We start from the raw sequence: 24859 nt of genomic DNA, 5'->3' as shown, positions 1-24859 counted from the left end.
GTTATTTTTGGCTACCTTAAAAACGGTAACTAAATAACTTTTCGTGAAATATCTTGTGTGTCCCTTTTTCTGTGGAGGCTGAGGTGTAAATCAAATACTGAAAAAAATGTGGGTATCTACTAAGTAACCCTAGTGACCAAGAGATGTTTCTACTAGGCGCATAAAGATGATATAAAAAAATACATGGCTCTCTATAACCGCAACGAGATTTGCGATGCAGTTCGATAGAATCGTACAAAGCAGCGAAGAAAATAAGCGGTGTTGGTGTGGTGGTCAGGATGTTGCTCTTAGTGTGACAAAAGTGCCACCCATAAAACAACAAGTTCCTCTTTATCGACAATATCCTATTTATTATAACAGAGAATTTTTTGATAATATCAAACGTAAGTAAAAACATTTGGCAGTGCACACTCTGCTTATATAAACTGAGTTTCACCGATCATTATTCTAAGCCTGTCTGTTATATAGTTTCCTCTGCACTTATCTGTTCTCTTTGTAAGTATTTGGATTACCTGTTATTGAACTCAATGTTTATTTTAGATTAATTAGAATAGTGCGACGCCTATTACCTTTCTCATATAACCTGTTTTGACCTCCGAAAAAAGCAAAACAAAATAATCGACGGGCCCCATCTTATAATCAACAACTTTTATTTTTTTTAACGGCCCATTTTCTAATTCTGCATCTTTTTTTCAAAGTATTATATGATAATTTTTGGTGTAGTGGTGTATCGTCAGTAGCACTAGTCAAATATTTCACGCTTACTTAGTCATTTAATTTGATTTTTCCGTGCTATTGTAAGTTTTGACAACTGATTATTCTAACTTGGGTCTAATCAACAATGAACGCAAACAGATCGTCAAACCAACGTCGCAGGTGGCAGACGAGAAGTACGGAAAAGTTATTTCAAGACCTCGGAGCAATGCCACTGTCAGGACCAACAATCTGCGCAACATTTGGCAAGTTTGAAGCTGCTGGATCCATCTCGAAGCCCTGAAAAGTAGTAGATAGCCCACCGCTATATACGAAGAAAATCAAATGTTAGTGTATCACACATATATTAAAAACACTGGAGCATTCACGTGCAGGGCTTCTCTTAAGATAGGTATTTTCCTGTGATCTTTGCGGCGTTCTGGAATATTTGATTTGAAAACGTATCGGCCAAGATTATTTCATGGCTTACTAGAGGATGATCTAGATCAATGTTTACAGTATCTTTTTTTGTGAATTTAGTTTGGTTTGATGAAGTTGATTTTGAACTCACAGATTCTGTAAATCAACACAGCTCTGTCTATTATGTAATATGCCTACCTATGTTTAAGACGGCAGCTTAATCAGCCTGTGTTTGAATGACCATTTCGTGTCAAGGAATGATTTGCCCTCTTTTTCTTCGTACAACTCAAAAATCTGTATCCTATATGCTACCGGATATGATTCTGCTACAGATGAAATAACAACACGATTGTGATACCTTTTCTTAACAGAACGGAGCGCCGCCACATCACTAAAAACGCATGTAGGTTCTTGGACTGGAAACTGCCAACCAGATGGATAGGTTGGTAAGGCCTAGTAGAGTAGCCGCAAAGATTACTGGCTCTTACATCAATGGACTTCTCCTGAAATATCGTTAACGATAAGCTTTTGGCGCAAAAAGCACTGATTGTGCATGAAGTTGTTGCACGCCAAAAAATTGATAGTGAAAAAAAAACCCTGAACATACATTTGCTTAACGCTGAACGTACCACTACCAGTCGATTAAAGCGTTTTCATTTCTTCATAAGCTTATGTTATCGTGCTGTACTATTTACTTGTAAATTTTAACTTTATTTACCCTTCGTTTTATTTTTCTACAAAATATATATGGTCCGATTCACTTATCGCCATTGGTTTATTTAACCGCGCAGGATACATATTCAATTTGCTTAATGTGAACTGAAAAGTACTAGTTTAATTCCTAATGATGCTTTTTCTATATTGATAATTACATTTGGAGTTAGTGTGTGATGCTAAACTCGGCCCCATGTTTGTAATACTTCACCTAAATATGTGGGAGACGCATTGGATAGCTAGATGCCGCAAAGAAAAGCTTAAATCAATCCCGAAACTCGACGTGTTCCAACTAGTCACAGAAGTAGACATAGTTGTTGTGAACTACACTGAGCGCACTTCGAAAAAAATCCTTGTATCGGTTGTCTGTAGACTCTGGTGGCTTGTAAAAGAAAGAATTAAGCTTTCCTTACGCCGCTACAGCGGACAGAAAAGTTTAATCATACAGCTGAATTTTTAATTCGCGCGCACCAATTTTAAAGAGTAAGAGGGTCAACTAAAAGGGCAAATAAAGCAGAATGCATAGATTTGTGAGTAGTACGATACACGCAGTGTGTATCGTAGATTGGCGATGTACACTTTGCATGTAGATGCAGATGTATGCATAAGTAATAGAAACTATTCTCTAAGGTGTTCCAAAAACGTTAAATTCGCAGTTCAAGCAAAAGTGCAATCCCAGTCCGGAAGGCTAGAAGTGCTAGCCACTTTGGCTTTCGAAAATTTCGAATGATAAAGTTTCTTTGAATAAATATATATGGCTTATAAGAATCATGAATGTTTTTAGAGGTGTGCTTTTTAGTAAAAAAATGTGATGAAAATACACATACATAGCACATGTTTTACACATACAAACACATGTTTAAGGGCACATACTTGTGCCCTTAAACATGTGTTTATCGATATCAAACAACAAAAAAAAGTACACTTGAACAGTTTTCTTTTACCCATAAGTAATCTCTTTAATTTTCATTTATTAGATTTCTGGATGCGACTATGCGCTTCAAATTAGCCTGTACATCTATAGTAGTTGTACGCTCTGTACTCGATTTAGATATGATTATTCATGTAAGGCAGTTTGGAAACGAACAAACTTGCACCGAATATAATAGACAAAAAGGTCTAATATAAATAATCATATCCTTAGCAGAATATATGTCGTTGACAGGATTAGCAGAATATATGTCGTTGACCGGACTTCTGTCTTAGTTCACATTTGAAGCACTCACAATGAAGCCACATGTCGATATCCATCTCTCCCATATGCCTGTGCTCCTCTATATCATCTGGTGTAGCGACCACTTTTCAGACAGAGCTTTGTATATGCGTCAGTTATTTACGACCTAAGTAAGTCTCCAAGTGTACAAACCTAGAAATGTTTTAGTAAGAATCTAGCTAGAAACATTTTTGACGTTCACCGATTCGAAAACAAATAAAAAGAGTATTTCTCATCTTCTTTTCATGGTTCACGAAAAAATATTATATGTATGTTGTATGCGGCTTTCTTGGTTAGCCTGTTCCCGTTCGTTCACCCAATGCCAATTGAACAAACATAAATTGTAATTGCATTCTCACATAAATAAACTGCTTAAATAACAGCTTGCAGGCCGTGATATTGGCCTAAAAGATAATTATGTTAACATCTAGATCGGCTTCTGAGAGATTGCTAAGCCGTTAATTCACATAATCTATCTGCTTTTATCAATAGTGTTCTTCTGCAAAATGTATGATTCGTAGAATAATAAATATTATTGTATCTTGAAACAGGTTGATTTCAAGCCTATAGCAAACTGAAGTTCGCTTTTAAAACTTCGTTTTTTTGTTAATTGACCAATATTTTGAGGCCCCCTAAACGAATTAAGGCTTTAGGAATTAACTACACAAACCCCGCGTTAGAACCATTTGGAGTTTATCAGCAGCATACCCATTTCAATTATTCAGCCAGCTAGAATGTGGTAAAAATTTGATTTGTAAGAATATAGGGCACATTTACATCTTCTGCGGGGCTTATATTTATTACGATCACATTTGGTCTGGATTTTGGGTTAATCTGCCGCTTAGCTCTGTTCGTCATAAAGAATATTGGTTCAGCCTTAGTGTTCTGTAGTTATAACATTTTGTCTTACAGTTAGTTGTAGTTACAAGATTATTCAACCTTCGTCGTCCTGCCACGGCAGATTATGACATGTACAACGTCAGGACACGTTTCAGAAGGTGATAAAAGCTGTTCTGCATGAATTAGTTTTTAGGTTAAACTTCTTAAAACTGGAGTAAAAAGCGCCGCATGTTAAAAAAAGTTCGTGCTGATTTTAAGTGCTGTCCTTTTATGTTAGGATTAATTAATTTCATTAGCTTTAGCTTTAATCGAATACATCCTTTGAAGACATTCATTTCAGAAATTTAATTAATGTGTTGCTATCACGCTGGAGCGCCAGTAGGCATGCTCGAAGACGCAATACGCGTTTGTCAAAATAGAAATACGCTAACAACGTCCCTATAGCTCGACGATTCAAGGCAAGGTATTTATTTACGAGAAATACCTTTTTTTCAATTCAAACTTAATAGAACCGCACAGCTTTGTATTACGACAAGATGTTTTGATCTCTGACGATCCTTAGTATTAATGAAAGTATTAACTTCAGAACTAAATGTTATAATTAAATCTTTAATGCATAATCCGTCTGTAACTGTTTGTTGGCGTAAGCCTTGACAGTGTCTACTGCCATCTCAGATAAACGTATGGCTATTTCAGCTCTTGGTAATGCCCACTAATTGGTACTATTAATAATAACATTTAGGAAAGCTCGAAGCCTGTATTGCTTGATATGGCATAGCGAAGTTTATCCCGTAAGGTATCCTTGCGCTGATAGTTCGGCAGCTTCAAAAGATTAAAGCAAGTTGATGATGTTGGCAGACGATCAACAGGATCTTTCTTACGAACTCGGAAGAACGTTCGCATAAACGAGGCCAACGTATCACCTAACAAACATGGAAAAAATAGACCAGTCAAGATAACCTTTCAAAACGCAAATCCGCCCTTTTTTGGTATAGTGAATCTATGCATAACCCATTACGCTGTTTGCAACGGAATTTGGTTCTCCGATTCACCGAGAGAAATTAAAAGCAAAGCAAAGATATTTGTTCCGTTTTTCTTTTTCCTTGTATTGAACTCTCCATGCTAGAACGATCACGATTCTGAGGTCACTGCCGGCGCCAACAACATAGACCTTCAAATAGCAAGCTGACCTCTTTAATTGCTTCAGCTAAAAAATAATCACCTTAAAGTCTTTGTATGCAAACATATTTATTCCTAGTGATCACTTATGGATGTAGATAAGTTAAGCTAAATTGCTCTGTACACACCTTTCTTCTTTACATTATAGTATGAAATAAAGTAATGAGGTTTGATAAAGGCCTTACTACCATTGTCCAGATCGTCGGCGACTTCGACACATCGAATAGAGAAAGGAGGCTCGAGATTGGCAAAACCAAGCAGCGGGGGCTTGGAACACGATGTCACAAACTTTAGAAAGAGACGGCATTCTTCTGGTGAAAAGTCGCTTCGAAGTACGTCCCACAACCAGCTTATGACACGGTGGTTATTATGGAAGCCACCAAAGTATTTGGTGTTAGCTCGTAAGTCCTGGAATTAAATGCAAGTATACATACACAAATATCCACATAACAGTTAGTTGGTTCCTAACCTTTATTTTTATCATTAGGAAATTTTGAATATAATTAGAAGTATTGTAGCCGTACATCAGAAGATCGAACGTTTATCTTATGTAATTTCTAAAACCACAAAAACATGCTGCCATACCGACAAAGCACAGAACCAAACAAAACAAAAATGCTTGCTGGCGTACCGCCAGATCAATTCCGGTATCGTCGCCCGAGATTAGCCTCTGCAGCTCCGGGGCTGAAAACATAGCCACCCACTCTGGTCTGATTAAGGACCGAAAGCCACGAATGAACGCTTTTGTTTGCTCAGCGATCTGAGTCTGCATTTTATACTGTGCGGTTAAGTGAATGTACCTGTAGTAAGATAGAAACATAAATGTTAAATGAAACGTTTATGTTTTTCTGATTCGTAAAAATGAGAGCTAAACTTGAATTTTTGTTTGGGTAAAATCGACTACTCACCGAATTTTGTTTTCATTGGTGACCGCCATAGTTCTTCCAGCTGGAACGAGTTCGTGAGTGACAATTCTTCCCAACGAATCATCGTCAATACAGAAAAAGAGTGACAGATCCTGTACGTCACCTTTGTAGTTTTTGACATACGTAAGTGAAGAATAGAGCTGTTCATCAAGCGAAGGCAACTCATCAATATACGAATAATATTGAATGTTTTGGTGGTGTCCGAGTATCTGGCTGAGAAAAAAAGTGGCAAATGGCACATCGACAACAATGCCCTCGTAAACGGCTTTAGCTAACATCTTGCCAACGAATTCGAACAATGCTAAGTGGTTCTCATTGATGTAGGACGTAGCCGATGGATAAAGGTGCTGTTCATTTGTCGTACGGAACAGATTTAGGGCAGGGTCGAATACACGTTTGATTGTTTCCTCAAGAAACTCCTTGAAAACACCATCCTGATCAATACCCGCCTCATCTAGCCCTTGTAAATTGACAAAACGCACCCGAATTGTGCCTTTGAGCTCTTGCGGTGACAGTGCGTTCAATTGTTGAAAGCCATCCTCGACAATCCGCGTGCGATATACAGAGATATGGGTAGACTCGGCTCCATTCAGAACGCACATACGTTCGTGTTGGACACGTCGTCTGAATAACTGTACGCGATCACGGTGAGGTAAGACGTGGGGCAGCCTCTGAATCACTAACTGTGCCCAGGGCTTGCCATTCTCCAAATCAGTGAGGAGCGTGGCAAATTTAGCTTTAACAAGCCAGTGATCACGAGGGGTAAAATTTCTTCGCGAATCCCGTCGGTATAGTAGCATGAGCAAAGAGTGTGAGGCAGTGAATAAAGGACAGCTTGACAATGATTTCAGATCAAGAAGTTGATTAACAATAATCTTGTAAAGAAATATGTTGAGAAACGCTGATATAGCGACCAGGTCAGCAAGGGAAAATGGTCGTTGTTCCTCGTAAAGTTCACGGTCGTCCAGAACGACAATTAGATGCGAAGTACAATTGCAGAATAACTTTAATATCTGGAACTCAAGCGAATTTGCTTTTACATTTTGCTGCAGCAAATCAAGGAAAGCTTTCGCTTTTCCTGACGCCTGTCCACCAAGAGCGCTAATTAGTCTCCAAAGTCTTGGTAGAAGATCGCTTGACTGAAATGACAGTCCTGTGAGAATATCGAGTCGAAGCTCACTTAGACTAGCAATGGCTGTCTCGTATAGATTACATGTGAGAGCCACACTGTTCACTTCGGGACTAGAGATTTTCATCAGAACCGAATTGCTTCGGGAACCGCTTCCGCGAATTAGGTTAATCACCTGCAAAATGACACCTTTTTATTCGTATATTGTAATATTTGTCATTATAGCATAGTTTAGGTTTCAGGTCCATGAAAAGAGTAAGAATTTACCATCTTCAAACGTTCAGATTATTCAGAATACTTTAACTGTTTAACTAAAAAGTACTAATACATAGACACAACTTCAACATGGCACGCGACACATAATTTTTATTGTACGATTCCATTTTTAATAACCGCTTGATAATCAACGCTTTATATTTAATTTAGATCTGAAAAGCAAATTACCTCATTAATTTGAGCTTTAGCCGAAGTTTCGACTCGCGGTGGCGGACTGTCCTCCAGTTTAAATTGCATTACGAACAGTGGTTTAAACAACAGCTGAGACAGTGTAGTGCCCCACAGAAGCTGTAACTGAGTTTTAATGTGAGGGATGACCTGAATATAATAGAAAAGAGATAAACTCTAAATTATAAAAATCGCTCTCACATCTCCTGATATATATATATATATATATATATATATATTAAAACTTCACTTGCTTTTTTAACTAGGTTCAAACATACGCGAAGCATATTTCCTTGATAGGCTATACAAGCGGAATGCGGCCAATAGCTAGTGAGTGTAACGATATGAAATCTTCTGCTTACCTCTTGGTGGCCAGAGTTTACCTTCTGTGAGAACCAACCCAAAAGTGGATGATAATGACTAAGCGCTGACTGCTTCTTGCCCACATATTGTTGACAGCTTTCAAGAATCTAAAAAGGATAGATTAATGAAGATTTCTGGTCATGACTGTGCAGGCAGCTCATATTGTTTATTCTATATATATATAACAATACAGATTTGAACCATATGCACACTTTGCGAAAATCTGAAACTGACTTAAAATGCCGTACGCGTGTTAAAACGCAACACACTCATAACGAAAAATTTCAAGGTAGTTATCAAAACACAACGTGCGTCAGACGATTGCTCTGCTATATTATAAAAAATTATTTCGAATTTTAGGTCTGGAACCGCTCTACGATGCTATCCAACATTATCTTAAGTATTCACCGTAGTGGCGACTGCGATGAAACCTTCGGCCATCGATTCGAGTCTCGTCGGTTCTTCTAACGCCATTTGCTGAGCTAAATCAACCAGATTCGCAAACAAACACAAAGCAAAACTTGCCTCAAGGGCATTGAACATAATGCGTAGTTTCTGAGTATTCCTTAGTAACACGACAGATCGACCTAATACATCATATTGACGTAACAGTACAAGGCTATCCGGCGCAATTGAGCGTAACTGATGCACAACGGCAGGCACAGACAAGAAATGCATGATTAGTAGATTTGTCGCCTCTTCCACGTTCGGGTTTGAACCACCAGCACACGTTTCTGCATTTGCCAATGTTGAACTGGCGTCGACCAAAGGTCGTAAAGCCAGGGACGCAACTGCTGTTAGCGACGCGCGGCCCAGAAGAGGACGTTGGCGAACTACAGCCGCCAGCAGGAGATATCGAAGATTCGCCGAGAGTCCACTGGCAAAGAGATGAGCGACGAATTTGCCCTCCAGCTGTTTTAAAGCAGGTTTTAAAGGCTCAAGCTGTGCACAAAGCTTCCACGAGTTTACGTTTGTCATTGTCACCTAATGCCGATATTCGGGGCGACGCCGGTTCAATATAGGCAGCAAAAGCAACAGAAGTAAAAGTACACAAAAGAAAAATTGAACTTAGATTCAAGCTGTACAGCGGTGTTTTTAATTAATTGATTGACATTTTTCACTAGAAGGAGGAGAGTCATCAAGAAATATAGTGACTGATGGTAACAACCTTTTGCATAAATGTACCAACCAGCACGTGGAGGTAAAGAGCAATTGCGTTCAGATGAGTGTTCACTGTAGGTTGAAGCCGCTTAAGATTATCTGATACTGTAACAAGGAGCTTTTTTGTCAAAGCGATCCAGTGTATTGAGATCTTCTGGTCACTCATAGCTTCGACATAGTTCTGCAATTAGCATAATAATCCATGATTATTCCGAAAAATAGTCATATATTTTGATTATCGTATGTACAATCTTAATAAGAATCTTTTTTTTTTTTTTTTTCTTTTAATTGACGAATCCGATTTTCCTGCTTTACAATTTGATTCCTACGCTTTTCTATTTTAGCGGAAGTTCGACATCGAAATCGTGATACCTGGTCTTTGGAGGTGCCTTCCATTGAGTTAATTATACGAGAACACATCGCTTGTAGCCTGACATTATCCTTGCCGAGTTCACCCGAAGTGTTAGGCTCCAGCCAAACATAAAAGTACATCAACTTCCTGAAATATCCGAGTTAAAATTTCACGTATAATAACTGGGACTATAGACTTTCTTATTGCAGCCCGCTTTTAGGCTAATAATACGAACGCATTTTGAAGAAGCTGTGAGTTTATCAATCTTTGCTTTAAGGCAGCGCTGACGCTCTTATGAAAAAAAAGGGAAAAAAACGAATAGAACTTTAGATTTTGGGAATCTTTTCAACAAACCTTGCATTATAGTAAAGCTGTGCAGCACTCGCGGGCTCTTCACTCGCCAGGAATGAATCCAACTCTTCCCTGGTGCAACGTCCCACATGACGACGCGCAAGAAAGCCTCGCACCACAGAGTTGATTCGAGTGGCTGCGTCTTCTCGTCTGTAATACCATTTCAGAAAGCGTTTAACGGTTTTTCGTGTGTCGAACAGTTATAAGGACTCGGTAGTGTGAAAGCAAGAACACTTCGCCAGATAACTATCCGTTACTTTTATAAGAATAAATAGTCTCTTTTATTTGATGGTTGCAGAACGGCTTGGATAATCAAATTGTCCCAACCAGTACCAAATTAAAAATACGAAAATAGTAATACCAGCGTTGTTCGACTAATCAATTTCAACATGGCATTTAACAGATTCCGTGAAAATTTCAAAACTACTTTCCTTATATAGGTGGCATGATTTATATTGAAAACCTTTTAATTATAGCATCTAACAAAAACAATATTAATTCAATAATATAATATAAATAATATTAATATCAAGTACAATATAATATATCGAAGATGTATCAAAGATATATGAGAATACCAGGGCCATAAGCTTATCCAAATTATATAATTAAATGGGTTCCTGTGACGTTTACCTAAATTAGCCTATATTTCCCACACATTAATAAGTAATAATATATATTTCTAGTATATATTTATATCTGTTTTGTCGCTAAATAAAAAATAAATATCTTTAACTATTAGCATTGAGTTGCAAACTGACCCTCATTTGATAACCTCATCTCGAAGGTTATTAACTCTCCCTTCAGTGCTTGTTTATTCAAAGCAACAAGCAAGTGTACTGCTCTTAGACTTTTCAATATTCTTTGATTTGTTTCTTTATTTCCTTGTTTCTTTTTTTCTCGTCGTTTCCTATAGAGTTCGCTAGGCATATCGAGTATTACGGTTTCGTCAATTCCTATTAATGCTAAAGTTTTGAATGTTGAAATGCAAATAAGAAAAGGTTTATTCGTTTATAAAAGATCGAACATAATACGCCGATTGTATTAGAACTATTAATGTTCACCAATATATACCAACAGCCAGCATGAAAGATCATCTTTTTCACGTAAATATAAAATGTTTAATTGTGTACCGCTAACTATTATACTTTTCTCTGCTACGAAACCCTTCGTCACTCACGTACATACAAGCATTAGGGTGTTAACAACGATAACTCAGAGACGGATATTTTAACAACTGCACAGTTTATTTTCATAGAACATCATGTTTAATTTGTTCTCATTTTAAAATTGTGCACCGGTTCTATACAACGTTACATATAACCAACGTACATAAAAGTTTATATATATATACTTGTTTCACTATCTAGTTAAGCATTTCATATATTTTAAAGGTAATATGATCATAAAATCAGTCATATAACTGACCCGTTCCATTCATCATTATCAGAATGTAAAAGCAAGCCTTGTCTCACTCGCAACGACAATTGTGTAAATACAGTTCCATTTCTTTACGTATTCACATGCAGTCGTCCATTCTACTAAATATATTTGCGTCTTCTCCACAAACACATATATATATGGAGAAATTCGAAAGAGCTGAAAGAGGTGGAACAATTCGATTCCGATTAGGTTTGCCTTTATATATATGGCATACATTAACTACTACCGCTACTACAGCGTTCCTCCTTCCGCCTCCATAATGTTTAACATTTATGCTACTGGAATGCCATTCCTTAACGTGGTGCAACGCACTTAAAAAGTCTAGGCCAGCGGCATAAAAATCGCAAAAATGTTTTTTCAGAAAATGCAGTATGACTGTCGATCATCCACATATCACCCATTGACATTGCTCCGCTGGTGTTTTTGTGTTTCTATCCGCGGCCATAAAGTACTCCTGACCGCATTTACTGTATCAGTTTGTGGATTCAATTATCCTTATTTAATTTATCCCAGTTTGCTGATGTTATAAGAATGCTCATTGTTATCAGTGTATCTTGTAACATTCGTTTCATTAATTTCACTAGCAAAACCAGGCAAGCCTTTTTGAAGCTCATCCTTAATGCCTTGTTGGATACAGTAGTGAGTCATTATTTATATAGTTTAAAGACGACTTTTAAACTTAAATGAGTTCTAGTAGCTTAATGGTTCCTTGTGAGTTGGCTGCAACAACAACGGTACTCCCAGACATCCAGCATACGGCTGATACGAATTCATTAGTTTCACCAGCAGCCGCCACAGGAACGGTGCCGTCTTCTCGAGCGCCGCCTGCCGTCCGGAACGACCACGTCTGGATCTGCGTTGATAAACCTTTGTAGTAAATATACAGTGAGTTGTTCTCGCTACCACACGCGATGTAATCACCGTCTGTAGCTAAGCCTACGAAGTTCTTTTCGTTTACATGTCCTGTAAACGAGCGAAGACATTCTGGATCGTCAGTTTTCCATAGCTTCAGTTGACTGTCAGTTGACGCTGAAACCAGCTCCTTGGCATTTAGGAACTTCACGTAAGATACAGCCTTCTTGTGTCCCTTGAAGACACCCAACGAGGTCTTACAATTTCTGAGATCATAGTAGTGTACGCAATGATCGGCTGAACCCATCGCTAGGTGGTACATAGAATCCGGATTAAATCGTACACAGCACACATTCGCTTTAGCCTCGATTGATGTTACGGAGTGCTCCTGATTGATTGCCCATAGCTTCACTTTCGTATCGTCGGAACCTGATGCTAAAAGCTTCGTGTCGACCTTGTTGAAGTCAACGGACCAACATCGCTTTTCATGCTCCTGGAACGTTTTGATCTTCTGCGTTCGGTAGGCGTCCCACAGTGTTACTGTCCCCTCATAGTCACTACAAGCCAGCATACTTTTGTGGTAACTAGACCACGATATACAGCTGATTTTTGAGCTACACATCATCTCGTTGATGGGATAGTGCATGTCGACATCGTTGCGTATCACCCTTGAATACTCAAACATTTTTATTCGCTTGGTAACACCCGCTATAGCAAAGTACTCGTTATCTTTGTCGAATTCAATACTCGACACAATACTTGTACTATTGAGTAGATCCGAGGCGTAGTTCAACGTGCTTAATGAACGCAGTTGTGAGTAACGCGTGAACTTGGTTAGGCTTTCGGCAAATCGCTCGAGTCCGCGGGGTGGACGCAGTCTTCGAGCCGGTACCGGCATGTCGACAGTATTTGATGCGTCGACCGGCTGTTGTGGTTCGGGTGAGGCGGAACCTTCATCACGGGGTACTTGCCGTGCCGAAAAGTAGCAGTCTTCCAGACACTGGAAATGTGCATGCATTCTGAAGCGCCGCTGTGATAAAACTGATTGAATGCTAGTACCAGGACCATCGTCGGTCGACTCTGCGATGCGACCTGCCGGTAGCAATGCTTTAATTGACGTCGTCGGGATCGAGTGAGGAGGGCCGACATCTGCGAGTCTCCAGTCGACAGCGTTCTTGTCGAACGTATTGAGAAATGAGAGATCCTGTTCCAGCAAGGCAATATCAGTTTTAATACGATTGAGCTCATCATGCTTCACTTTATATGAGTGGTCGAGAAATTCGCGCAGCAGAGTTAACTGTACCTCTCGTGAGGTAGCTTCCATTTGGCGTTTTCTCATTTGTAGCACACTAAGCGCTTGGTCAACGTCGCTGACGCTCACATCCTTTTCAGTGGCAAGTATCTCGAGAATTCGATTACCCAGCTCAGGCCCGCCCAATCGTGGCTTTTTCTCGCTTTTCATCGCCCGAACTGCCAGCTCATTGAGTGACCGATTGGGGAAGATCTGCTCCTTTCCATCGTTATCGATCAAATCACACGAACACAGAGGGCACAACGGGCGCTTTTCGAGACAGCGTTTAATGCAGTCGTGGCAGAACGAGTGACCACACTTTGTCATATATGCATCCTGAATCAGGCTATAACAAATCGGGCAATCGAGCGACGAATCTGAGGAAGAATCTGACCCCGATGGAACCACACCCAGGCTTCGTTTTCGCATGAGTGGCCGCGGTTTCGCAGGAGGTCGCGATCCAGGTGAAGTTGACATGTCTGTATAAAGTAGACAATATCTGCGGTGAGCAAACGGATCACCAAAAATTGGTGACCAATCAACACTTATCCTGAGTTTATTTGGGTTGTCGCTTATGAGATCCTCAGATGTATTAAGGACACTTCCGTATACGTTCTGCAAATCCTTTCGTACACTTTCGTTCCCTTTTCTCTCTCACTTTTTCTTTCTATCTTTATCTCAGTATCTCAATGGATGGTGGAGTGATGAATCGCGAGGAGTAACGGTAGCAGAAGGTCGGTGGACTACCTGAAACCGAATAAATCAACCCAGGCGCCCCCGTTAGAACATGTTCGTCAAAGCGAAGACGCTACGCTCTTCATCCAAACAATGGCACTCTCTATACAAGATCAGATCTACAAGGCTATCATTTGGTAAATGTATTTTCACAGCAATTAACTGTAGGGAGTATACGTTACTGGATAAGTTTTTTAGTCACTTATTCGCCTAATCTGACATTAGGCTTTGGGCGTAAAAACAACACTCAGATATTTTTTTGTCGACACGAACATTATTAGCAAACCCAAACAAAACGCGAGTACAAACAAACCAATATTGGAAAACAAGAGCTCCAAGTATCGCTCTGGTCATTCTCTTTTCCTCTGGAGCACAAAAGCAAGAAGAAAATTGGACCAAATATTGCGAAGTTAGCAGAGCAAACTCAAGCAGGTTATTACGAGGGGAGCGACTCCGCCTTGACGAACCTGCACTATAATTTAATTCTAGCTTGTACCCCACCCTCGTAACTAGAAACATGACAAGTGTTTCGTAAAGATAATGCTTCGCTTAATCCAATACAGAAAACTAATAAAGATGAATTTACATATAGCGACTCTCGCGGTTTAAAACAACACATGTATGCGTATTCGCTTGGCTACAATGGGTGTGACCGCAGTTAGACTAAAGAAAATACCATGCACCTTTTCAATCAAACAGCTACGTGCTATACATTTTGTTACCTTGCAATGCAAATGCAATTATTTTACGATCTATATAATGAATGTGTAGCTATTGAGATTGCAGATGTAAAGAACTAATATCATTTGAAGGAATATATTTTTTACATAATGTTAATCCTAAATAATATTTAGCACTCTTGTTTATGTCCGAAGTCCTGACAGCTCTAGTATTAAATTCTTATTATATATCAGAGCAGACCTTTGGAGGACCGTCAAGGGAACCCAGATACGTTCAGCCTAAACTACCTTCACCTGAGGAACGGTATGACAGAATAGAACAGTCACACAGTAGCCAATATGAGAGTGAATATTGTTTCTAAGAAATAGGTTACTTAAATCTTTAGTTAATATCCTACGTTAGTAAGCGTATCTACTACTAAATAGGCAAATCTGTAAAGGTCTTCTAAAACCCACATCGTACTGGTTAAGCTCTTTTCGCATGCAAACTCAAATCCGCATGCGTGCATGCACATAACGCAGTTATATGCAAATTGTGAGAAGCAAACGGATTACGCGTGATCAAAAGAGTTTACTCCTTACGTCAATGTATTAGCAACATGATCGATGCAACTCTTTGTAGCGATTATCGATAAGTAAACAATTATTCAGGATGAACCCCAAAAACCTAATCTAAATGCGCAATACGTCCTCAGATGTTATTCTGCAGTCGACGATAAATTCAATGAAATCGACTGAATTCTTTAAAACGGTTCCATATTTTCCATTTTGTTCGACGTCGAGTAATGGGAAACCTACGGCCTGTATTTTCACATTAAAATGGCGAATGTTTCTAAAGCAGTGCGTTTTTCTCAAAGTTTCATCAGAGTACCAGCTAATTTCTATCAGCCTTAATTACCACCACTGTTATGGCGCTACTGATGAACGATTTTGCCGCTTTAATTAAAATTTCTGTTACTGATCGAATCACTGATCATTTATAACTCTCCCTTTCCATTGTTCCTTCCTTTCGTTCTTATGCTAAATACAATCACCTCGTCATTATCATCAGCATCATCTACCTTTGAAGTAACCTTTGTAATGGTAGTTCGGGTGATCTTCGACTTAACTCAGCAAAGGCTGGAATAACTCGCCACCTTGTGCGCGGATAATGACAGCGTTGATAAATATCATCTGCACGCGCACACATACATTATCGGCGGTAGTTAGTGCACTAGTGCGACATTTATAACTCATTCATTCATTCAGTGTTTAGCTAAGCTGAGCGTCAGGGTGGAAGCACATGAGGGCCTCACAGTTCATCGATTGTTTTCTTATCGTGATCTGGTTTCACAAATCACTAAAGGGCACATTTTGAATAGGACAGCCAAGTGATATTTGGCTGAAACTATGTAAATCTTTCTCTAAACTTAAATGATATAGAGCAACGAAGCTTTTGGCTTATGAAACGTCGCTTCATGTAAAAATGCAGGAAGAGCAACACCGTTACTCTTACCTTTTTGATCTTTCATGATGGAGCCTTTTGACAAAAATCCTGTAAAGTAAGACTATGTGAATGCCGCTTTCAGATAAGGTGTACTTCTCTCAAAAGGTGAGTAGATTAAAAAGTATCCTTTTCTGTGGTCGAAATTGTGTTTAGAACGAACACCAAATCAGGATCAGGGTCAAAAGAAGGTGTAAATATAGTGGATGGCAGTCAGGAAACTCTAGTTAAAGCCGCACATATGCATGGAAGTGCCAGCCCTCTGTCCATTAAAGGAATTCACTCATAATTGGCAATTATCACAAACAAAAGTGATGTTCATACCTCAAGCTGCGTCAATCACAAAACGTCACCTTGAGTCTCACATTAGGCTAGAAGGATAAGCTCGGTTCTATCACCACGATAGCATATTAAGATAGCAAAGACGTCCAGAAATCGTTTAAGTTCTGTAGACAAAAATATGGTTCTACCCCGGCAGTCCATCAATCAGCATGGGCTAGTGTAGCTAACCAACAAAAAACACGAACAGTATATTCTACTCCAGATAAAAAAAAATTATCGTAGGATCGCCTATCATATAGATTACACATATCGAATTTCTCCTCCTGTACAGTTACTCCTCATGTGGCCTCATGCCATAGATTCAGCGGTTTATTATATCGCCCGATATGGGATATAATGCCGAATAAGCATCACACAACTAAGATGGATACATCCGAGGTGAGCGAGGGTGACTCCAAGCAAGACGAGCCCGAAAAGGAGGCCACTGTTTACAGGGCAGCACCGCCACAAAGCATGCCTGCTTCTGTTTATTATCTATCCGTTGATCTGTTGCAGGCAGACTCGGTAAAGATTATTATAGCTATTCACTGCAGCGAGAGATCCCAAAAAGGCTAATGGATTTCCACGCCACGATGAGGACGGGTTTCCCCTGACGCTAAGCCGATAACTGCTCTGTCAACCGGTCGCGCACCATATACAGAACTACACTGAATGTAGATGGAAAGCACGGGGTCCATGGAACCATGTAAAGAGGTCAATGTGGATAATACACTAACGTTTAATCGTTTTTAAAGAAGGAAGGAGATCAGTTGCAGTCTTTCATGGCATTTTTCATTTAGTAGTTTTGGCCGATAAGAACTTTGCTCAGGGGACAGGACTGTTAAGGGAAGGAGTTCACATTCGATCCAATTAGATGATGATCAAGAAACATACATTGATGATCGAGGTGCTACCCGATGTCACACGCGCAAATTGATACAATTTTTTGCGTTATCTTTGTGTAAGATATATTTCATCGTATCATCTAATGACACATAGTACATTTTTATAGGATTTCTGTCTATGCTTGCGTCATAGATCGAAATAAAGGCAGTCTTTAAATAATCTTGCCCTACAGTGATACAGACCAAAAAAATTAAGTGGTATGGACTTGATTAGTTTTGAGTTTAGCACTGTTTACATCCAATCGTAAATAGACTTTTAACAAAGGTCAAACCGCAGAACAAATAAAAGCACATATTATACTACTTAACAGCTTATGCATAAAGAACTCTATATTCTATACCTGTGAAATGAGCATTTTCGCCCATTGTAGGGGGATCACCGTGCTGAAAAGATTCAGTTTTAATAAAACAACTACTATCTGACCATATGTGATTTCTTCAGTGACTATAGATGTAACATTCGAAAAATGAATAGTGAAAGCGAAGCTGTATGTTATCAGGTAAACCTTTCTATGCGTCCCATGCGAGCCTATGCATCTAGTCCATTCAACGCACAGTCCTTCTGTTGCACTACATACATTAATATGCTTATACAAAATGGCTATAAAAACTGTGAGCAATAACTACTTGCCATAATCATGACTTATTCGGTCATTTATAATTCACGAACTCAACAAAAAAGAGGGAAAGAGGTGTGCGGTGAAACTCTCCTGAGGTCGACCTGAGGAGTGTATAGATTTGTGGACATTTATAATGATGATAACCATCGTATTTATTAGATGTGGCTGCATTCACTTAATTCTTACCTGCGTTCTTTTTCGCGTTCGTCTCGAGCGGTCCTGGCGTTCTCGAGGAACTGCTGCTTATCCGACCCGCAGATCGAGGTGCTGGCAAACATTGCCTTCGCCTCTACTGCTTTTTAGCACGATTCACCCTATATTTACTGTGCAGTGTTGCTTACAGTGCGCCCGACCCTGTACGCTACGCGGCCTGATGTACCATATAGTACTGACGCAGCCTCAGGGACTTCTCGGTGAAACGAACTTAGACCGGACGTTGAATTGACGTTGTTCATCTATCGATGCCCGACCACTACGTTTCGCCGCTATTTCACTCGAAACCGACAGGAGCAATACCGGCTACGACAACTCCACACCATCACGAACCACCAGAAAACCACTATGACAGCAGCAGCAGCAGCAACAGCATTCTCAAGCGATATCTCCTCGATTCAGCCCAACGGTTCCTTAATCTCAACCAGTTGGTTAACCAGCCCTTCAGTAGTCACAAATAGTACGATGAATTGAATGCAAGCTCACTCATTCATGCCAGTCGAGAAATATTTAAGTGATCTGATAATTAGACTGTGTTTAGTGCTCGGGGTTTCACTGGCGCATTTAGACGACACCTTTTGGTTGCACCTACTAGGCACCTCGGTCGCCACTAGGACGGTGCGTGTCTGGCCTGTGTGGCTGGATGTGTGCAACCGAATGTCCTACAGTGCCCCACCGATTTGGTACGTACGTGTTCCCGCTGGAGTATACCCACAGCTGAATGACACTGCATATACAGCCCTACGTAGCAGACAGTTATAAATGTACAGAAATTGTTGGCGCACGCAGCTTCATATATATATACCATAAACTGTGATCGACGGATCCGTTTACGGCAGAGCAGCAGCTATCGTTGCTTTTTGGGAAAATAGCGGTACGACTACGACGATGACGACGACGACGACAACAACAACAACAACAACAACAACAACAACGACGACGACGACGACGACGACGACGATCGCGGCGGCGGCGGCGGCGGCTGCTGCCACCGGTGTTGCTTTAAGTAATTGCAGGTGCTCAGAGTCTGTCTTGTTACAGTGTGACTTGTTTCTGTCGCCACTACGCTGCTGTTACGGTCGGCGTTCCTCTCACTCTCGTCCTCATCAGCTGTCCATCGTCGGGTCCGTAGCAGCAACAGCCGTCGCTCAGTCAGAGCCGCACTACTGACTACGCACTACATAACAACTCCCGTAAACAGGCTGAAAATAGGACTACAACTGTCCGAGGTAGATTATGCGAGTGGTCAAGTGGGAGAGGGACAAGCCCTTTAGTATGCCTACACGCCGATCCAAAACTGCCTTCTTTCTCTATGACATGACACTACGATGTACTAACGTGGTTGTGGTATAGGCCAATACCAGCGTCACTTCACTGTCTTTCCAATGAAGGTATTCGAATTCCTATAAGCTGATAACTGCATTAGCTAGAACGCCCAAGCTCAGATTCCCTACAAGCGTATGTTGTGAGACAATAGGGAGTGAGATCTAGACGAAGCTCTATTTATAGCTTTTGAAATTGGTTTGATTTGATTAAGTTAACTAGGCCAATACATTTCCTTCTAATTTCGTCTGTTTTTAAAGAAATTCTCTAGGCAGATTTTGTCAACTATGCCCGCCGCAGCGGAGAGAAAATCACCACCATCAACTTTTACCGTCAGGATCTCGCTCAAGCTAAGCAGACGTCTCCTTTAGTTTTGTACATTGAACAAGTAGTATTGAGTAGATGACTTCTTTTCTCACAAACGGAGACAGCACCACTGAACCAGTGAGAGCATGCCAGTCTGTCGGTCACAGGCGAATAGAGACGTAATGAATGAGTGGGAATAGAACATTTGCTGTTTCTGGTGATATGGCCAGCATCAGAAGGCCGAGGTCAAAACACTTCGGTAAGGGACAGACAGACAGACAGACAGACGGACGGACGGGCGGGCGGGCGGTTGTTCAGGCGGTCGAGTGGCAGTAGGGTCTCTTCTTTTGGTAGCTTTTGCCGCTTTCTTATAGCTATTGGCTAGCGTTAGCCACTGCTACTGCTCCTTCAGCTGCTGATGATGGCGAGCTACTTCAGCACAGAAAGGCAAAGCAGCAGCAACAAATACATAGAAACAACATCGAAAGTTTGGCCGTTGCAGCTTCGGCCGAAGTCAGCTAAAGCGACCGACAAACAGACGGATAAACTGGACAAGTAGCGGCAACAAGCCGCCGCGGTCACGGCAAAATCAAGCAATCAACGGCGGCGGCAGCAGCACGAATCAAGAAAGCAGTCGCCCAACGACAACTGATGACGCACTCCTGCTCTCGGCAATTGTTACGGCATAAATGGTAGCGCCAACGGCGACGACCCGTTCCGGAGTTTCGCCTGTTTCTGCTGATGACGGCGGGCGCGCTCGCCTTGACAAATGTGACCGCTTGCCCTCGACGCTGCTATCCCAACACCGACTTACCACGGACCCTTCGCCTGCCGCTATGAACAGTACTACGATGTGCAGCAGCTGTAATAATATAAACTTGAGTTTTCAATCGCTGCTTCTTTCGCCGGTTCGTCTTTCCCACACTGTCCGGCTATACGAGCGCCATCACAGAGGAACCGCTCACCATGGCTGCCGCGGTCATCGTAGCAAAAGTGGCTGCCAGTCGGCACTGCCAATACAAATAGCACTGACACTATTTAGAGGGACGGTTTGAGCAGCTAAACGAGGCAACGCTGCTAGTGCCACACACACACACATAAATATGTACAACATACAAACCAACGACTTGTTAGTTCGTTCACAGTCGTCACAATTCGCCGTACTTCAGCGGCACGATGCGACAATGAAGCAGGTACCATCCGCTACGGTATCCAATAAGCACAGCACTGCCATCCAGCCCGTATCGCGGATGTAGACACGGGCAGAAACAAAACCTAGTAAAATAGCCACTTTTCATTCCTCCAGCCTCCTCGCTATTGTGCAAATATCAGGCACACACACATACACACGGTCACACACAGATACGCACGCACGCTTGTTCGTTCGCCCGCATAAACAAAACAATCATAATTACTGAGTGAGCGAGTGTGGGGAGAGTGATTGAGATGCGCATATCACGAAGAGACGTATAGCCGACTGCGACAGGGCCATCAGCTCATACAAAGAAAAAATTGTTTACGAACGAAATAGGATAGGCGCCATGAGATAGAATATAATGCCATGCAGGATTTAGCAGAAGCTCGAAGATGGCCGCTATTTTCAGCCTGCTGTTTTTTCCGCGGCCGCCAACAAACAACAAAGGCTACAGCATCGTATATTGAAGGTGTGATTGGACCATAGAATCATGACGTCAGAAGACGATCAACACTATGATTGGCGCATGGGTTAACGACGCTTAGTGAAGCAACGAGGCGCGAATATTTGAGTGGAAAAATTGTTGGGGAAAAATTTCTGCCATTTGAAATATTTCCTAATCAACGCAACTATATGCTTTTCCACCCAGTTATAAATGATGCATGGTATTGCTACTTAACGCCTAAATCAAAATAAACGTTTGCCTCGAGCAATAAATAATCGGCCGGCCGATTTTTGCCAAGGATGTTTCAAATTGGATTTTTATCTAAACAAGTTTTTGTTTATACAACAAAAGCGAAGGTGTATGTTCTGCGTATTGGACACATTTTGCTATTATTCATAATACGCAATGGGAAGTGTTTTTGTCAGTGAGTGACACGTCGATGGCGCATGAACTGAAAAGGAATACTATTACAAAATTGATATTATGGTCTACGAGCGTCATTGTACGCGAATGCAAAGCGGTTTCCCACAGGACTTTCTTGCCAAATGTGAATAGACTGTTACTAAATTTCGAGACTGTCAAAAGCATTTTTTACAATGAATATTTTGTCGAAAATTGAAGGTCACTACCTCATCGAGCCAGCTGCATAGGACAGCAAAAACTCGTGAACGGATGCACGGCCAAATAATCACAAGCTTGTCACAAAGAGAACTTTTGACATCCATTCTACACATTCGGCGCGAATTGTGAATTTCAGGTCCCTGTTTCGCGCGCTCGAAACTCAATCCTGTTTATAAACAAACGAAGACGAAAATGATGTAAACCAGTTGACACCGAGTGCCTCTTTTACAAAACTCGAATCTAGGAGAAGCTGTCTATGCTATTTTCCGGCGATTTTACCATTTTGCTAGAAGTGTTGGTGCACTGCTTTCTCTGATACGTCGTTCGCTTGGCAGTTGCTAACTCGACTAAGTATCAGGTTTGTAGCTAGGTCTTAAAAATGATGCATTATGCGTTGTGCATATAGGTGTTAACTTATTCGGCGTAAAATCCTGTGGAGCTGGCGTTTTACAATGTTGGTTGTCAAGTAAGTTAATGGAACTATGACCCAAGTAGATTGATAAAAAAAAACTGTAACATTATACAGGTTTTGGTGGCTAAATCGGCTACGTTTGTTTTTGGATACAAGTAGAAATAATGAAGCTCACAATGATAAAAGCAACATGAGTTATAAAAATAAAATTTCTCTTTGATCACAAGATTTACTTTTTCCACTCATCTTAACTCGCCCTTGAACAACCAAGTGCTCATAGGAGTTAAAAAACCACGACAAATTAAGCTTTTTTTTGTCGCATTTTGTACAGAGGTTTTAGGCGACAATAAAATTCGTTAAAAATTTGTCGGGCAAATATTTAATGAGGTTCCCTAGTGTTGTGGCAATACCTGTGTATGTATGCGATTAAAATTACCATAGACGTATACTTGCGCCCATTTCCGGTACACGGCAAAAACCGACCGTATAAAATAACCAGCTACAAAGGTTTAGAAAGTCATGCAACCTTACGACGTTCAAACAGTTACTCACACATGCGTTAAAATGTAACGAAATCCTGTAGAAACCCTTGGTAGAAGTATGTTTTAGAAGTATGTTTTATATCTACAGGTCCATTTAATCATAACACCGTTAAGGTGATTAGCCCGGTATGCGCTCAATATGTGACGGTAGTTCGAAGGGACGTAAAATTTAAAACATTTATTATAATTACTCCAAAGAAAAGCGCGCAAATCCAGAGTACAAGATATATTTGTTATTTTCAGCCATAAAAGAACCGGTTGTTTCAGCTATTTTCGTAACAGCGCTTCAAATGCCCATGCTCATTTAATCATAAATTCATCACATCTTGCGTTTGGTTTATTTTTAATGCGATTACAGGATGTCGACAAATCAAGGACATCAAGGTCAGGGTGATCAAAAACCTCGAAAGAAAGAATCGATTGTTGATCTTTCGAAATATAGAGATAAACTTATTCGTGTGAAGTTTCAGGTATAGTTTACCCTATGCTCGAACATAAAGGGAAATCATTTTGCAAAATAGGCAAAAAATAGGTATCTGGATCTATTAATCCGTTTACCCTCTTATTTCGATCCGTTTATGTCCATACAATATTACTCATTATTTCCTAGTCAGTTAGGGCAATAATTTGGCTAAGATTGTACGAACATTCTGTGATCATTTTTACGTACAGTTGGTTAAATGGATTTTTATAATTTTTTTTGCATTTTTAGGGTGGCAGGGAAGTCACAGGAATTCTAAAAGGGTTTGACCCGCTTCTTAATTTGGTCATCGATAACACTACGGGTAAGAAAGGCTATTGATAACAAGTGAAAGCATAACATAGCGTAGACGTCCTCCTTGCTCCTAGCTCCATCGGCGTTAACCAGTGTCTAACAACACTTGTTAACCAAAATGTAATTTGTTGAGGGTAATATAAGAAGCTGTTGACAATTAGTTCAGTAACGTAATACAATGATCACCTTACCTGGTACAGTTGAGACTTAAAATGTTTTTATTTCATTTACTTGCAGACAAGAGTTGCGACTACCAAAATTATTTTGAATGCTTGAAACACGGAGTCTCAAATAATAATCATCCATAAAAATCGAATAGGACTGTAATTATTATTATGTGGAGTTATTTGCCGAGAAAACGAACTAGGGTTAATAATTAATTTTGTTACTTTTTGTACATATTGTCAACTAATAATAAGGTAATGGTTATGAACAAAATATTTTGCCTTCTTAAAAATGTCCTCGTTTGTTTTACAGAGTTCCTTCGTGACCCAGATGATTCGCTAAAATTAACGGATGACACGCGCTCGTTGGGCCTTGTCGTATGCCGTGGGACAGCCATTATCGTTATCCACCCGCAGGACTCTATGGAACAAATACCAAATCCGTTCGTACAACAGCCACTTGACTAATTGCTGGTTTGGCTGGTCACGGCATAATTATTCAATTAAGCGATCTATGCTTCATTTATCACTTCAAAGAAAAAGACTATGAAAGATAAAGCTTAGCTGAAAAGTATCTCTCATTCACGCGGCTACTGCATTTGTGCAACTGGAGGAAGTCTAGAAGCGTATCACTGGATACCTAACCTTTTTAGGCTGAGTTACTGACGAATATTGCATGTTGGGGCATAATGTTGTGTATTAGCTACAGAATTCGTGAAACAGAAAATGTTTTTGGCTTAATCCTCAC

General features: G+C 40.3%; 3 protein-coding genes and 1 long non-coding RNA gene across 6 annotated transcripts; 2 read left to right on the top strand and 2 right to left on the bottom strand.

Moving 5' to 3' along the window:
* Positions 1–255: 255 nt before the first annotated feature.
* Positions 256–2606, top strand: LOC111272810 (uncharacterized). The gene is made up of 3 exons (XR_002687737.1): positions 256–383; positions 856–1040; positions 1485–2606. It is a non-coding gene; the product is annotated as an uncharacterized LOC111272810 (long non-coding RNA).
* A 154-nt stretch (positions 2607–2760) lies between these two features.
* On the bottom strand, positions 2761–18426 carry LOC111272808 (ubiquitin-protein ligase E3B). Of its 2 annotated transcripts, XM_022854445.2 has the most exons (11): positions 18302–18426; positions 9789–9935; positions 9455–9581; positions 9111–9263; positions 8330–8905; positions 7921–8028; positions 7559–7708; positions 5968–7289; positions 5691–5859; positions 5248–5467; positions 2761–4803 (listed from the first exon to the last, which is right to left on the bottom strand). In XM_022854445.2, the coding sequence occupies exons 1-11, from the start codon at positions 18391–18393 to the stop codon at positions 4619–4621; spliced, it is 3249 nt and encodes a 1082-aa protein (XP_022710180.1). In that variant the 5' UTR covers positions 18394–18426; the 3' UTR covers positions 2761–4618. The 2 variants fall into 2 exon arrangements, with proteins under 2 accessions (XP_022710180.1, XP_022710181.1); XM_022854446.2 differs by lacking the exon at positions 2761–4803 and having other exon boundaries at positions 5371–5467; positions 5645–5859.
* LOC147751812 (E3 ubiquitin-protein ligase COP1-like) lies at positions 11010–18439 on the bottom strand. The gene is made up of 2 exons (XM_086973396.1): positions 18302–18439; positions 11010–14118 (listed from the first exon to the last, which is right to left on the bottom strand). The coding sequence occupies exon 2, from the start codon at positions 13846–13848 to the stop codon at positions 11908–11910; it is 1941 nt and encodes a 646-aa protein (XP_086829522.1). The 5' UTR covers positions 13849–14118; positions 18302–18439; the 3' UTR covers positions 11010–11907.
* A 3981-nt stretch (positions 18440–22420) lies between these two features.
* LSm7 (U6 snRNA-associated Sm-like protein LSm7) lies at positions 22421–24653 on the top strand. 2 transcript variants are annotated; one of them, XM_022854448.2, is made up of 4 exons: positions 22421–22576; positions 23531–23642; positions 23885–23957; positions 24425–24653. In XM_022854448.2, exons 2-4 carry the CDS (start codon positions 23532–23534, stop codon positions 24577–24579), a joined length of 339 nt encoding a protein of 112 aa, XP_022710183.1. In that variant the 5' UTR covers positions 22421–22576; position 23531; the 3' UTR covers positions 24580–24653. The 2 variants fall into 2 exon arrangements, with proteins under 2 accessions (XP_022710183.1, XP_022710182.1); XM_022854447.2 differs by lacking the exon at positions 22421–22576 and adding an exon at positions 22587–22684.
* Positions 24654–24859: the final 206 nt, after the last annotated feature.

This window comes from Varroa jacobsoni, unplaced genomic scaffold (assembly GCF_002532875.2).
Source record: "Varroa jacobsoni isolate VJ856 unplaced genomic scaffold, vjacob_1.0 contig03336, whole genome shotgun sequence".
Classification (NCBI taxonomy): Eukaryota; Metazoa; Arthropoda; class Arachnida; order Mesostigmata; family Varroidae; genus Varroa; species Varroa jacobsoni.
This window is presented reverse-complemented; position numbering and strand designations above follow the sequence as displayed.

What these genes read in the sequence shown, in the direction of transcription:
- LOC147751812 (XM_086973396.1), bottom strand. Translation starts at nt 13,848, where the DNA reads ATGTCAACTTCACCTGGATCGCGACCTCCTGCGAAACCGCGGCCACTC.
- LOC111272808 (XM_022854445.2), bottom strand. Translation starts at nt 18,393, where the DNA reads ATGTTTGCCAGCACCTCGATCTGCGGGTCGGATAAGCAGCAGTTCCTC. An exon ending in ATACCGGAATTGATCTGGCG is followed by an intron (nt 5,468 to 5,690) that starts GTACGCCAGCAA and finishes ATTTAATTCCAG; the next exon opens with GACTTACGAGCTAACACCAA. An exon ending in CGCCGACGATCTGGACAATG is followed by an intron (nt 4,804 to 5,247) that starts GTAGTAAGGCCT and finishes CATGTTTGTTAG; the next exon opens with GTGATACGTTGGCCTCGTTT.
- LSm7 (XM_022854447.2), top strand. An exon ending in TTATTCGTGTGAAGTTTCAG is followed by an intron (nt 23,643 to 23,884) that starts GTATAGTTTACC and finishes TTGCATTTTTAG; the next exon opens with GGTGGCAGGGAAGTCACAGG. An exon ending in GGTCATCGATAACACTACGG is followed by an intron (nt 23,958 to 24,424) that starts GTAAGAAAGGCT and finishes TTTGTTTTACAG; the next exon opens with AGTTCCTTCGTGACCCAGAT.